The sequence below is a fragment of the Oncorhynchus tshawytscha genome, linkage group LG11 (assembly GCF_018296145.1).
Source record: "Oncorhynchus tshawytscha isolate Ot180627B linkage group LG11, Otsh_v2.0, whole genome shotgun sequence".
In the NCBI taxonomy this organism is placed as follows: domain Eukaryota; kingdom Metazoa; phylum Chordata; class Actinopteri; order Salmoniformes; family Salmonidae; genus Oncorhynchus; species Oncorhynchus tshawytscha.
In genome coordinates, this window is record NC_056439.1 from 49363357 (window position 1) to 49377363 (window position 14007).

Consider the following 14007-nt stretch of genomic DNA (forward strand, 5'->3'; position numbering starts at 1 on the left):
GTAGCTAACTACGCGTCTAACTACGGGTCTAACTACGGGTCTAACTACGCGTCTAACTACGCGTCTAACTACGTGGCTAACTACGCGTATAACTACGCGTCTAACTACGCGGCTAACTACGGGTCTAACTACGTGTCTAACTACGGGTCTAACTACGTGTCTAACTACGGGTCTAACTACGCGTCTAACTACGGGTCTAACTACGGGTCTAACTACGGGTCTAACTACGCGTCTAACTACGGGTCTAACTACGCGTCTAACTACGCGTCTAACTACGCATCTAAGTTCTATGCATGTCTTTCGGACAGTAATTCTGTTAAATTGTTTTCATACGGCTGCTGTCGTCCCTGTGCTTCTGTCCTCTCACACTGTCATTTCTAATTGGCTTAATTCAACACTACAGTAACATGTTTTCCAATTCTTTACAACAGGCTTCAGGATTTCATGGAATAAGTGCTCCTGGAGCCGCCCTCAGAAGCCCCTAATCAGAATGCTTCAGTTAGCATTCAGAGCTTACTGTTGCCTGTCGTCAAGAGTGGGTGGCATGCTTCCTGATAGATTCCTAGAAGGTATTTAAGCTCCATACTTGACAAACGGCTGATGAAACTGCATAACATTACCAAGCAGGCAGAGACTTCTGTTAAGTGGAGGGATATGGTCACTTCAGGCATCAAAGCCAAGCTACAGGCAGGGGGTAGAATACCTCCAATCCTCCAATTAGGAAAACCAAAATGGCAAGTAAGCCCAATAAACACATTTTGGGTCTAAGAATGGGACATGAAAGTTATTGCTGTATAATTTGATGAGTTTTTCATGTCAATTGTCTCAATTTCCTCGTTACCCTCTTCAAGACTCTTCATGTCTTTATGTTCCCCAGCAAATCAACAATATTGACTTAGTTAGTCTGCGTTTATTTCACCATAGCTGTCAACACATCCCCGGTAGTGCTAGGAATACAATAAAAGAACATTTGACAATAAGGAGGAATGATTCTGGATTTATTTTGGAATATAAAAGAAAACAAGAGGCTGAGGGAATATAAATATAAACATTTATATATTTGTAAGCTTTGTAATGACTGTCAGTGCTACATACAAAGTAAAGGACTACAAAGCATAAAAACAAATGTTAATTTAACTTCAGAAAGCAACATTTTAAACCACCTGACAGATACACTGAGATACCACTGCTACAATACATCTATATCTTCTTCCAACAGTGTTTGTCCTGCCACCGTTTGGTAAAGGAGCATATCAGTGACTAGCAGTGACTGTATACACTGAAATACAAACTAAAATACCCTCTGGGGTCATGAAAGCCTGCTCCAAGCCCTGCATTTGCGGGCCTCAACACACACTCATCAGACACTCTTTCCCCCAAAATCATGCTGCAGCCATGGCATCTGTAGTCTTGCTGCAGTTATGGAATAAGTGAAGAACCAGAGATCGTATAGCCCAGCAGAATAAACATTCCCAAATGTTTGCATGTGTGTTGATTAGTACAGTACAACAGTTCTGTTTTATCGGTTCTGCTTTTAAGTTAACTTGCATCTACGCATGAATTGAAAACTGTGCCGTGTCTATACACATGAACAAACATAGAAACCAGATGTGACAGATGTTTTTCTACATGGATAAAATGAAACAATCTTTAGCATATTCATACTCAAATGTCAATACCAACCAATTAATGCAAATATAAATATCCTTTCCTTCCAGTCAGATATGTTTTTTTTTATATATATATATTTTTTCTTATTTAATAAGAGCCTTACAAAAATAACAGGAACAAGAAATACATATCATTTGAATGTGCATAAAATAGTCGATTAGCTTATGTGACTAAAATGTACATGACAACACCAGGAAGTGTCTAACTCATGTACTTTCCAGAGATGCTTTGACACTTGACAAAGACAGGGTCCACAGAGGCCACTTTGGCAGCCATAAAAGAAGAAATACAATGGAGGACTGCCGTCAGATTGGAGAACTCCAGCTCCTGTAATGGAAAGAAAAAAACAGAATACAAATTGTGAGGAATATTCTTAACAGTTTGCATAATATTTACATAATGTTTGCATACATTAAAATGTCACAATTAATTTTGTAACAAATAGGCACTCATCTTAATAATAATAATAACAACAACAACAACCTCTACTTGTTCCCCACATGGAATTTACCAGAAATATTTTAGTTCTATATATTGATGAGGTAGCAAAAGCCAATTTGAGTAATAACCACAGTATTCAGAACATTCTTCTCCCTATCAATACCATTTTAAAAGTGGAACTGGCAGCATGTTATCAACGTGAAATCCTATTCAAATCTCTCTCTCAGAAAGAATATGACCGCTTTTTGTACATTTTTTTTCTTCTTCTTCTGACAAGTATTTAGACATGATCACATTTGTCCGTTTTCATAAATGTATAAAATGTTTGGGAACGATGTAGAGTAGAGGAAGTTCTCCAGAAATACATATAGAATGGCAAAGTGGGGTTTTGGGACAATTTAATAGACAGTAGTGCAGCACATACAACCTAATCAAACCACCTCTCCTCCAGGACCGGAGTCAACGCAGACAGTGGCACCATAGCCAATCAGAGCTACAGTAGGGGCCTTTATGCAAACAAGCCATTTGCCACACAGGCCTGCCATCATTAACCTATAAGTGGACTGTGTGTTTACAGGTAGGTGCAACAGCGCAACTTTAAATCTTTATAGCGCATTCGCCAAAAGTCACCTGAATAGATTTCTACAAATATGTAAATCTCACAGCAGTCCTCTTACTTTTGGGAACTTTACAGTCCTATTGATTAATTAAACAACCATGAACAGGTAGGTTCTCTCTCCCTCAGTTATACTCATCAACAACAACAAGATCAACAACTAATGCTAGCTTGAGTGAGGTGAGCTAAAATCTAACGAGGGAACATCAGATAAACCCTCTCAAATCTTTTCAGCTAGTTGGCCCGCTACAATTGCACTGATAAACGATGGGGAATAGTAGCCTGCTTGTCCTTCTGCAGCTTTCCTGCAAATGCATGCTTGTCCCAACCCACGTTTTGACAACTGAATGGTTTGTTCGTAAATTCCAAAGCGCACACTGCACTATTGACAGGGGACGCTCTGGCCAAGGAGTAAGACTGATATGAGGGTTCCTCACAACGGCAGTCCAGCAAACCAAGATAACTGGCTGAAATTGGCTAGCTTGCTACTTACTTCCAGACACAAATGAGAGAACACCTGACTCTGACCATTTTAACCCACCAGGCCGTCATTGAAAATAAGAATTTGTTCTTAACTGACTTGCCTAGTTAAATAAAGGTTAAAAAAAATACAAACAGATAGTAATATTTGTTGGATTACCAAGAAATGTATTGGTGAATTATATTAATCATGCATTGAAGTGCATCCATATATTCTGCTCATCTAATTGTTTTATTTTAGTTCATTAGGCAAGTCAATTAAGAACAAATTCTTATTTACAATTACAGCCTTGAAACAGTGGGTTAGCTGCTTTGTTCAGGGGCAGAATAACAGAGTTTTACCTTGTCAGCTCAGGGATTCAATCTAGCAACCTTTCGGTTACTGGCCCAACGCTCTAACCACTAGGCTACCTGCCGCCCTGATGTGTTACTGTACGTCATAGAATTGAGTCAAATATAACCATAATACTTTAAAACCTCTTATAAAGTTGTTTTTGTATCATAAACTGGACATTTGATATTTTTTGATTATTTTGATTTTCTGTTTGTTTCATATCTGCAAAGTAGTAAAAACGGTGTCAGTTCCATTTTAATATGTGACCACAGTATTCTAACATTCTGCTGTCTATCAATACTCTCTTCAGAGAGGCCACTGCAATGGAAGTTGAGTTGATGTCACCTTCATCTCTATCTGTTTGTTTTCAGCATTCTTGAAGAGGAGTTTCACCCTTGTTTTCCCATCATCAGAGGAGCCTTTCAGTTGAGAGAATTTGTATCTCCATAATATACTCTACAGGGGATAACATTGAGGAATATAGTAAGGGTTCATTATTTTTTGACCAATCGGTAAACAGTAGGTATTAACCAGTCTAGCATGAACAATATCCCCCCCTACTATAGCCTGTTGAACATTCAGTTAGAATAGTGAATGAACGATGACTCACCTTCGAGGAGCTCTCAGAACAAGTGAAGCCAGAGCCAAAGTCTATGGTCAAACACAGTACTTTACTCTGGCTGCTGCACATGTAGGTCTTTGACTGTTGAGAGACAGATCGGTATTTAGAGAACAAATCACACATTTCAACACAGACTGTATATTTACTTCAAGGAGAAGAGAATAAATATGTCTATTTTAAAACATCTCACACTAAAACGTTTTCATTCTGGAAATCAGAGGATATCTGAAGATGGGGTTACTGAACAAAAAGTTGAAATAAATGTGCATTTTCATTGTGTTTCTAGTGAGGGGTATCTTAGGTGGTTAACAAAGGGAGCAATTAGGATTCTGTTAATGTATTCTGGGTGAAAGCTTAGGAACTGCTGTCAGGGTCAGAGTATAGTCTCTATGGTTCATTGTGAAATGAATGACATCCAAGAAAATGCTTGAACACCCTCTGAGCTTTGAATAATTACAGAATTGGACACCCACCCACTCAAGGGTTCAACAAACAGCTTCTTTAAAAAACATTTTTTTTTTAAATCATGCAATGAAATAGGCTATCCATTTATTTAGTACTGGTATTGTTACAGCAGTGTTCAATCCACTATGGTGGGTAGAATTTTTTTGATTGTGTCATTTGAGAATAATCCTGAACTAGTTCTGCATCGTTAGTCATAGTTTGGCTGTACTGATCGTACCAACTCGATATGAAATGCAAGAACCAAATAAAATATATCCGTGGGTGCCTCGTAGTCTTCCATTTTACTGCCCTAACATGAACAACCAAATGTGAGACACAATGCATTTCACAGTCTTATTGAAAGCAGTGATGTGTGAGGACCCACTGGGCAAAAAAAACTGGTTGAATCAATGTTGTTGCCAACCAGAAAAACATCTGTGATGTTGAATTAACCTGGAAAACTGATTGGATTCGCAAAAAGTCATGACTATTATTTTTTTAACCTTTATTTAACTAGGCAAGTCAGTTAAGAATAAATTCTTATTTTCAATGACAGCCTAGGAACAAACAGTGGGTTAACTGCCTGTTCAGGGGCAGAACTACAGATTTGTACCTTGTCAGCTCAGGGATTTGAACTTGCAACCTCCCGGTTACAAGTCCAACGCTCTAACCACTAGGCTACCCTGCCACCTCTACACTCTAACCACTAGGCTACCCCCCGCCCCTACACTCTAACCACTAGGCTTTACTGTCACCCCAGGTGTGGCATTTCCTTTTTTTTCACCCAACTTTTAATCTAAATCCAATGACATGGTGAATTGTTTAGTTGATTTCACGTTGAAGTCACATGAGTTGATAACTCAACCTAATGTATATCCAAATTAGACATTGAACTGTCATTTGTGCCCAGTGTAGCTCATACTGGAACTAATGCTTGTGGCTCTGTGTTGTGGCTCTGTGTAGCATCGCTATCCTTCATGGTTCATTCAGTTCTTCAGCTAATGAAGGCCACACAAACTCAATTTCATCAGTCTAAAGACACCAGGATGCTCCTTAGTGACCAGTCTAAAGACACCAGGATGCTCCTTAGTGACCAGTCTAAAGACACCAGGATGCTCTTTAGTGACCAGTCTAAAGACACCAGGATGCTCCTTAGTGACCAGTCTAAAGATACCAGGATGCTCCTTAGTGACCAGTCTAAAGACACCAGGATGCTCCTTAGTGACCAGTCTAAAGACACCAGGATGCTCCTTAGTGACCAGTCTAAAGACACCAGGATGCTCTTTAGTGACCAGTCTAAAGACACCAGGATGCTCCTTAGTGACCAGTCTAAAGATACCAGGATGCTCCTTAGTGACCAGTCTAAATACACCAGGATGCTCCTTAGTGACCAGTCTAAAGACACCAGGATGCTCCTTAGTGACCAGTCTAAAGACACCAGGATGCTCCTTAGTGACCAGTCTAAAGACACCAGGATGCTCCTTAGTGACCCTTTTGGTTGTGAGTTTCAGGTACTGCTTGTTCCCCCCATCTCATGAGGCTGGTGGGAGCCTGCTGTTTTCAATCATTTACTACAGTGAGCAGTGAATGCAGTGGGACTCAACAGCCCCTGAGTGTCTTGATGTAAAAAAAAAAGAAGAAAAAAAAGATTCTCCATCCTGAAATTGAGTTGCCATGAAAAGAAACCTGCATGAGGGCAGATTTACTTAGTCACGTTGTGTGAGAGGTTGCTGTAACATGGTAAATAGAGACTACACATTGCTAATTGGAGACTTTCCACAGTAGGGATTGGGATAATACGACATGCAGTGGTTTCAGGAAATTTCCATACCACAGTTACGGTTAGCGCTGTGGTTCTACTCTACATAAGACAATGAATAAACAAATAGTATGACCCTGTCCAAGTTTGATGTGAAAACACCAACACCTAGCTCCATACAAAATGAGTAAAACTGTGAGGGACAAACAGTCCAGTTAGGTTTGTCCTCAATAATGTTTATTTAAATTTTATTTAAAGCAGGATAATGTTCAGACTAAGCTCACTGTATCAGCTGTTAACACCTCAGGATAATGTTCAGACTGGGCTCACTGTATCAGCTGTTAACACCTCAGGATAATGTTCAGACTGGGCTCACTGTATCAGCTGTTAACACCTCAGGATAATGTTCAGACTAAGCTCACTGTATCAGCTGTTAACACCTCAGGATAATGTTCAGACTACGCTCACTGTATCAGCTGTTAACACCTCAGGATAATGTTCAGACTGGGCTCACTGTATCAGCTGTTAACACCTCAGGATAATGTTCAGACTGGGCTCACTGTATCAGCTGTTAACACCTCAGGATAATGTTCAGACTGGGCTCACTGTATCAGCTGTTAACACCTCAGGATAATGTTCAGACTGGGCTCACTGTATCAGCTGTTAACACCTCAGGATAATGTTCAGACTGGGCTCACTGTATCAGCTGTTAACACCTCAGGATAATGTTCAGACTGGGCTCACTGTATCAGCTGTTAACACCTCAGGATAATGTTCAGACTAGGCTCACTGTATCAGCTGTTAACACCTCAGGATAATGTTCAGACTGGGCTCACTGTATCAGCTGTTAACACCTCAGGATAATGTTCAGACTGGGCTCACTGTATCATCTGTTAACACCTCAGGATAATGTTCAGACTAGGCTCACTGTATCAGCTGTTAACACCTCAGGATAATGTTCAGACTGGGCTCACTGTATCAGCTGTTAACACCTCAGGATAATGTTCAGACTAAGCTCACTGTATCAGCTGTTAACACCTCAGGATAATGTTCAGACTGGGCTCACTGTATCAGCTGTTAACACCTCAGGATAATGTTCAGACTAGGCTCACTGTATCAGCTGTTAACACCTCAGGATAATGTTCAGACTAAGCTCACTGTATCAGCTGTTAACACCTCAGGATAATGTGGACAAAATGCTTGATCATTCTGGAGATTTAACGTGTCCCCCTATGTCCTTCGTAGTGTAAAAGGCCCACTATTTGTATTTATTATGGATCCCCATTAGTTCCTGCCAAGGCAGCAGCCATTCGTTCCCCAATTAGTTCCTGCCAAAGCAGCAGCTACTCTTTCTGGGGTTTATTATGGATTCCCTGTTAGTTCCTGCCAAGGCAGCAGCCATTAGTTCCCCCATTAGTTCCTGCCAAGGCAGCAGCTACTCTTTCTGGGGTTTATTATGGATTCCCTGTTAGTTCCTGCCAAGGCAGCAGCCATTAGTTCCCCCATTAGTTCCTGCCAAGGCAGCAGCTACTCTTTCTGGGGTTTATTATGGATTCCCTGTTAGTTCCTGCCAAGGCAGCAGCCATTAGTTCCCCATTAGATCCTGCCAAAGCAGCAGCTACTCTTCCTGGGGTTTATTATGGATCCCTGTTAGTTCCTGCCAAGGCAGCAGCTACTCTTCCTGGGGTTTATTATGGATCCCCTTTAGTTCCTGCCAAGGCAGCAGCTAGTCTTCCTGGAGGTTTATTATGGATCCCCGTTGGTTCCTGCCAAGGCAGCAGCTATTCTTCCTGGGGTTTATTATGGATCCCTGTTAGTTCCTGCCAAGGCAGCAGCTACTCTTCCTGGAGGTTTATTATGGATCCCCGTTAGTTCCTGCCAAGGCAGCAGCTACTCTTCCTGGGGTTTATTATGGATCCCTGTTAGTTCCTGCCAAGGCAGCAGCTAGTCTTCCTGGAGGTTTATTATGGATCCCCGTTAGTTCCTGCCAAGGCAGCAGCTATTCTTCCTGGGGTTTATTATGGATCCCTGTTAGTTCCTGCCAAGGCAGCAGCTACTCTTTCTGGGGTTTATTATGGATTCCCTGTTAGTTCCTGCCAAGGCAGCAGCCATTAGTTCCCCCATTAGTTCCTGCCAAGGCAGCAGCTACTCTTTCTGGGGTTTATTATGGATTCCCTGTTAGTTCCTGCCAAGGCAGCAGCCATTAGTTCCCCCATTAGATCCTGTCAAAGCAGCAGCTACTCTTCCTGGGGTTTATTATGGATCCCTGTTAGTTCCTGCCAAGGCAGCAGCTACTCTTCCTGGGGTTTATTATGGATCCCCTTTAGTTCCTGCCAAGGCAGCAGCTAGTCTTCCTGGAGGTTTATTATGGATCCCCGTTAGTTCCTGCCAAGGCAGCAGCTATTCTTCCTGGGGTTTATTATGGATCCCTGTTAGTTCCTGCCAAGGCAGCAGCTACTCTTCCTGGAGGTTTATTATGGATCCCCGTTAGTTCCTGCCAAGGCAGCAGCTACTCTTCCTGGGGTTTATTATGGATCCCTGTTAGTTCCTGCCAAGGCAGCAGCTACTCTTCCTGGAGGTTTATTATGGATCCCTGTTAGTCCCTGCCAAGGCAGCAGCTACTCTTCATGGGGTTTATTATGGATCCCCGTTAGTTCCTGCCAAGGCAGCAGCTACTCTTCCTGGAGGTTTATTATGGATCCCTGTTAGTTCCTGCCAAGGCAGCAGCTACTTTTCCTGGGGTTTATTATGGATCCCCGTTAGTTCCTGCCAAGGCAGCAGCTAGTCTTCCTGGGGTTTATAATGGATCCCCGTTAGTTCCTGCCAAGGCAGCAGCTACTTTTCCTGGGGTTTATTATGGATCCCCGTTAGTTCCTGCCAAGGCAGCAGCTAGTCTTCCTGGGGTTTATTATGGATCCCCGTTAGTTCCTGCCAAAGCAGCAGCTAGTCTTCCTGGGGCTTATTACGGATCCCCGTTAGTTCCTGGGGACCCGGGCCGGAGGCTCCGGACTGGGGACCGTCGCCGGGGGCTCCGGACTGCGGACCGTCGCCAGAGGCTCCGGACTGCGGACCGTCGCCGGAGGCTCCGGACTGGGGACCGTCGCCGGGGGCTCCGGACTGCGGATCGTCGCCGGGGGCTCCGGACTGCGGATCGTCGCCGGGGGCTCCGGACTGGGGACCATTGCAGGAGGCTTCGTACATAGAGCCGGAACAGGTCTCACCGGACTGAGGAGACGTACTGGCAGCCTTGTGAGTGGAGCTGCCACAACACATCCTGGCCGGATACTCACTTTAGCTCGGTGAGTGTGGAGAGCTAGCACGGGACACACTAGGCTATGACGGCGCACTGGAGGCATAGTACGTAGAGCTGGCGCAGGATATGCTGGGCCGTGGAGGCGCACTGGAGGTCTGGAGAGCAGAGTTGGCACAACGAGTCCTGGCTGAATCCCAGTTCTGAATCCCAGTTCTGTGCTGCCAATGACTGGAACGAACTACAAAAATCTCTGAAACTGGAAACACTTATCTCCCTCACTAGCTTTAAGCACCAGCTGTCAGAGCAGCTCACATATTAGTGCACCTGTACATAGCCCATCTATAATTTAGCCGAAACAACTACCTCTCCCCCTACGATATTTATTTATTTTGCTCCTTTGCACGCCATTATTTCTATCCAGCTGGCGCAGGATATCCTGGGCCGAAGAGACGCACCAGAGGCCTTGAGCATTGAGCTGGCACAATCCGTCCTGGCTGAATGACCACTAAAGCACGGGAGCTTGCACAGAGCGCACCGAGCTGTGGCTGCTCACTGGGGACACACCGTGTGCATCACCGCATAACACGGTGCCTGACCAGTCACACGCTCTCCACAGTAAGCACGGGTAGTTGGCTCAGGTCTGAACCCTGACTCCACCAATCCACCAAAACATTTTTTGGGGGGGGCTGTCTCTCGTGCTTGCTAACTCCTCGTGATGTCGCCGTTCCGCTTTCACTGCCTCCATCTGCTCCTTCGGACGGCGATACTCCCCAGCCCTTTCACTGCCTCTATCTCCTCCTTCGGACGGCGATACTCCCCAGCCTGCGTCCTGGGTCCTGCTCCATCCAGGATTTCCTCCCAGGTCCAGTCCTCCTGACCACGCTGCTTGGTCCGTTGGTGTTGGGATCTTCTGTTACTTTTGTCGCCGGAAGGACAAGGTGCAGCGTGGTAGGCGTACAGTCTTTTTATTTTAATGTTCCACCAAGAAAAAACAATAAACAATACAATGAACGAAAAGCTTCGTCGTGCAAACTACATGCACTCAAAGACAAGATCCCACACTGAAGGAGGGAAAAAGGGCTGCCTAAGTATGATCCCCAATCAGAGGCAGCTGTCTTTCATTGTCTCTGATTGGCGATCATACTTAGACAGCCCTTTTTTGGGGGAACCACACTAGGCCAAACACAAAGAAATAGAGAACATAGAATGCCCACCCAAATCACACCAAACTTAGAGAATAACAAGGATCTCTAAGGTCAGGGCGTGACACAAGCACAGTGGTGGCTGCATCATGTTATAGGTATACTTGTAATCATTAAGGACTGGGGAGTTTTTCAGGATAAAAAAAAATACTGAATGGAGCCAAGCATTCAGGCATTCAGGTTCCTAGAGGAAAACCTGGTCCAGTCTGCTTTACACCAGGCACTAGGAAATTAATTATTCTTTCAGCAGGACAATAACCTAAAACACAAGGCAAAATCTACACTGGAGTTGCTTACCAAGAAGACTATGAATATTCCTGATTGGCCGAGTTAGTTTTGACTTAAATTTGCTTGAAAATCTATGGCAATACCGGAACATGGTTGTCTAGTAATGATCAACAACCAATTTGACAGAGCTTGAAGAATTTTGAAAAGAATAATGGGTAAATATAGTACAATCCAGGTGTGCACAGCGCTTAGACTTACCCAGAAAGACTCACAGCTGTAATCGCTGCCAAAGGTGCTTCTACAAAGCATTGACTCAGGGGTGTGAATACTTATGTAAATGAGATTTTTCTGTATTTCATTTGAAAAAATACGTAAAAATATGATTTCACTTTGCCATTATGAGGAATTGTGTGCAGATGGGTGAGAGAAATCTATGTAATACATTTTCAATTCAGGCACAATAAAATGTGGAATAGTTCAAGGGGTATGAATATTTTCTGAAAGCACTGAAAAAAACATTACACAACAGATTTCACAACACATTAAGTGTCAGGCCACTACTCTACTACCACATATGTACAGCACAAAAGCCATGTGTACGTAAGTGAATAGTGCGCATGTTATCGTGTGTGTGTGTCTCTTCACAGTCCCCGCTGTTCCATAAGGTGTATTTTTATCTGTTTTTTTAATCTGATTCTCCTGCTGCATCAGTTACCTGATGTGGAATAGAGTTCCATGTAGCCCTGGCTCTATGTAGTACTGTGGAATAGAGTTCCATGTAGTCATGGCTCTATGTAGTACTGTGGAATAGAGTTCCATGTAGTCATGGCTCTATGTAGTACTGTGGAATAGAGTTCCATGTAGTCATGGCTCTATGTAGTACTATGGAATAGAGTTCCATGTAGTCATGGCTCTATGTAGTACTGTGTGCCTCCCATAGTCTGTTCTGGACTTGGGGACTGTGAAGAGACCTCTTGTGGCATGTCTTGTGGTGTATATGCATGGGTGTCTGAGCTGTGTGCTAGTAGTTTAAACAGACAGCTCAATGCATTCAGCATGTCAATACCTCTCTCAAAAACAAGTAGTGATGAAGTCAATCTGTCCTCTACATGCATATAATATTATTGTTGTTCATTTATGGGCCAGCCCTGCTGCTCTGTCCTGGGCCAATTGTAATTTTCCTAAATCCCTCTTTGTGGCACTTGACCACACATCTGGACAGTAGTCCAGGTAAGACAAAGTTAGGGCCTGTAGGACCTGCCTTATTAAGAAGGCAGAGCAGCGCTTTATCATGGACAGACCTCTCTACCATCTTAGGGAAAGGTACCTAGGTACCTAGATACCTAGTCAGTTGTACAACTGAATGCCTTCAACTGAAATGTGTATTCTGCATTTAACCCAACCCCTCTGAATCAGAGAGGTGTGGGGTGCTGCCTTAATCAACATCCACAGTGTGGATGTCAGTTGGTTAACTGCCTTGCTCAGGGGCAGAACGATTTTACCTTGTCAGCTCAGGGATTCGATTCAGCAACCTTTCAGTTATTGGCCCAATGCGCTAACCACTTGGCTACCTGCTGTCTTAGCTATATGTTTTGACCTGGACAATTTTAAATCCAGGGTTACTCCAAGCATCATTTTAGTCTCCTCAATTTACTTAATTTCGTGACAATTCATAAAAAATATTTAGTTGAGGTTTAGGGTTTAGTGATTGATTTTTCCCAAATACAATGCTTTTAGTTTTTGAAAAATTAGGACTAAGGGAGTGAATGTAATTTATAATAAGGCTTACAGGGAAAATATATTATATTTATAATAAGGCATACCTCCATGAACGCTTGGAAAAACCCAAGTCCCCCTCTCCTATAGCCAAAATAATAATTACAACAAAGAGGATAGCAGAGAACATGCATACCGTTTACCCTCACTTCTGGGACAGACCAGAGCTTGGGATATGCCGTTTTAGATACTGTTCTTCGTCCTGTCAGAATTACATGTCAATGCCGGAATTGTGATAGCGCACAGGGCTGGGGCCAGAAGATTGTGAGTTTGCAGACCACCGTGGACAAGAGTAGAGGTAGAAAGAGCTCCTGTATAGTAAAAGCATTGTATGAATCTATCATTGTATTTGCTGGTCTGAGAAAAAGTTGCCTTTTTATAAACGGAATTGTTTTTTAATACCACACAAATGATTGAAATTACAGGCTAAGAGTGGACAGAGAGATAGGCCTATGTGTTCATCTTATCAGATTTCTCTAATGCCAAATCGGTGTGTCTTGTTTGCAATGAAACTGTCCCTATTGAGATATAATAAAATCCGAGACATCATTAGGGAATATGAGTATGGTACTTTCAAAAGTTAGGCCTATCTTTCCACCCCAGACAGAGTAGGCCTACCGACGCAGAAAAATGCAGTCTTTAAATGTTGGCTATTCTTCTTCTGTGGCTTAACCCACACATGTTTCCCTGAAAGCTGTCTGGGTTTAAACATCTCCTATTGCACAGAAAGTAAATAGTTTAATCAATTGATAGTGACAGAATTAGATTACTTCCCAAACAAAGTCAATTTTTTTGTCTCCTTGGCTATAGAAGGTTGTAGTTCCACCTCTGAATATCAAGGAACTAAAACAATGATATTCCCATAATGCATCAGTCACGTCTTTCCAGGATACTTTGCTGTTTGTTTCTAGCATAAAGCATTGAGGACCAAAGCGCTGTTATAGATCACTTTATATAATGAGATCCATTTTATTTTCTTCAAAATCTTAAGCTAACTTAGGGTAGGCCTGTGATATTTGACATTTCCTTTAACAAAAGGTAGGCCTATGGCATACCCTCTCATACTCCCTCAGTTCAAGTCTTGGTTTTAACTTACCCTATCCCCGTGTCAGTGAAAGGCTGTTATTTAAAGAGTGCATGGTGAGTGGAGGAATTGACCGACAAAATCTATGGATATAGCA

At 42.9% G+C, this 14007-nt stretch overlaps 1 protein-coding gene across 3 annotated transcripts in view; it reads right to left on the reverse strand.

The window, feature by feature from the left end:
• Positions 1–979: 979 nt before the first annotated feature.
• LOC112236817 (gamma-2-syntrophin) overlaps positions 980–14007 on the reverse strand; it is a 137728-nt gene continuing 124700 nt past the window's right edge. For 2 of the 3 annotated variants that reach the window (XM_042330228.1, XM_042330230.1), the window contains 3 exons: positions 4153–4245; positions 3888–3998; positions 980–1998 (listed from right to left, as the gene is read on the reverse strand). In XM_042330228.1, the coding sequence (XP_042186162.1) occupies positions 1873–1998; positions 3888–3998; positions 4153–4245 (330 nt within the window). In that variant the 3' untranslated portion in view covers positions 980–1872. The remainder of the gene's footprint in view (positions 1999–3887; positions 3999–4152; positions 4246–14007) is intronic. The other variant, XM_042330229.1, reaches the window with a different exon arrangement.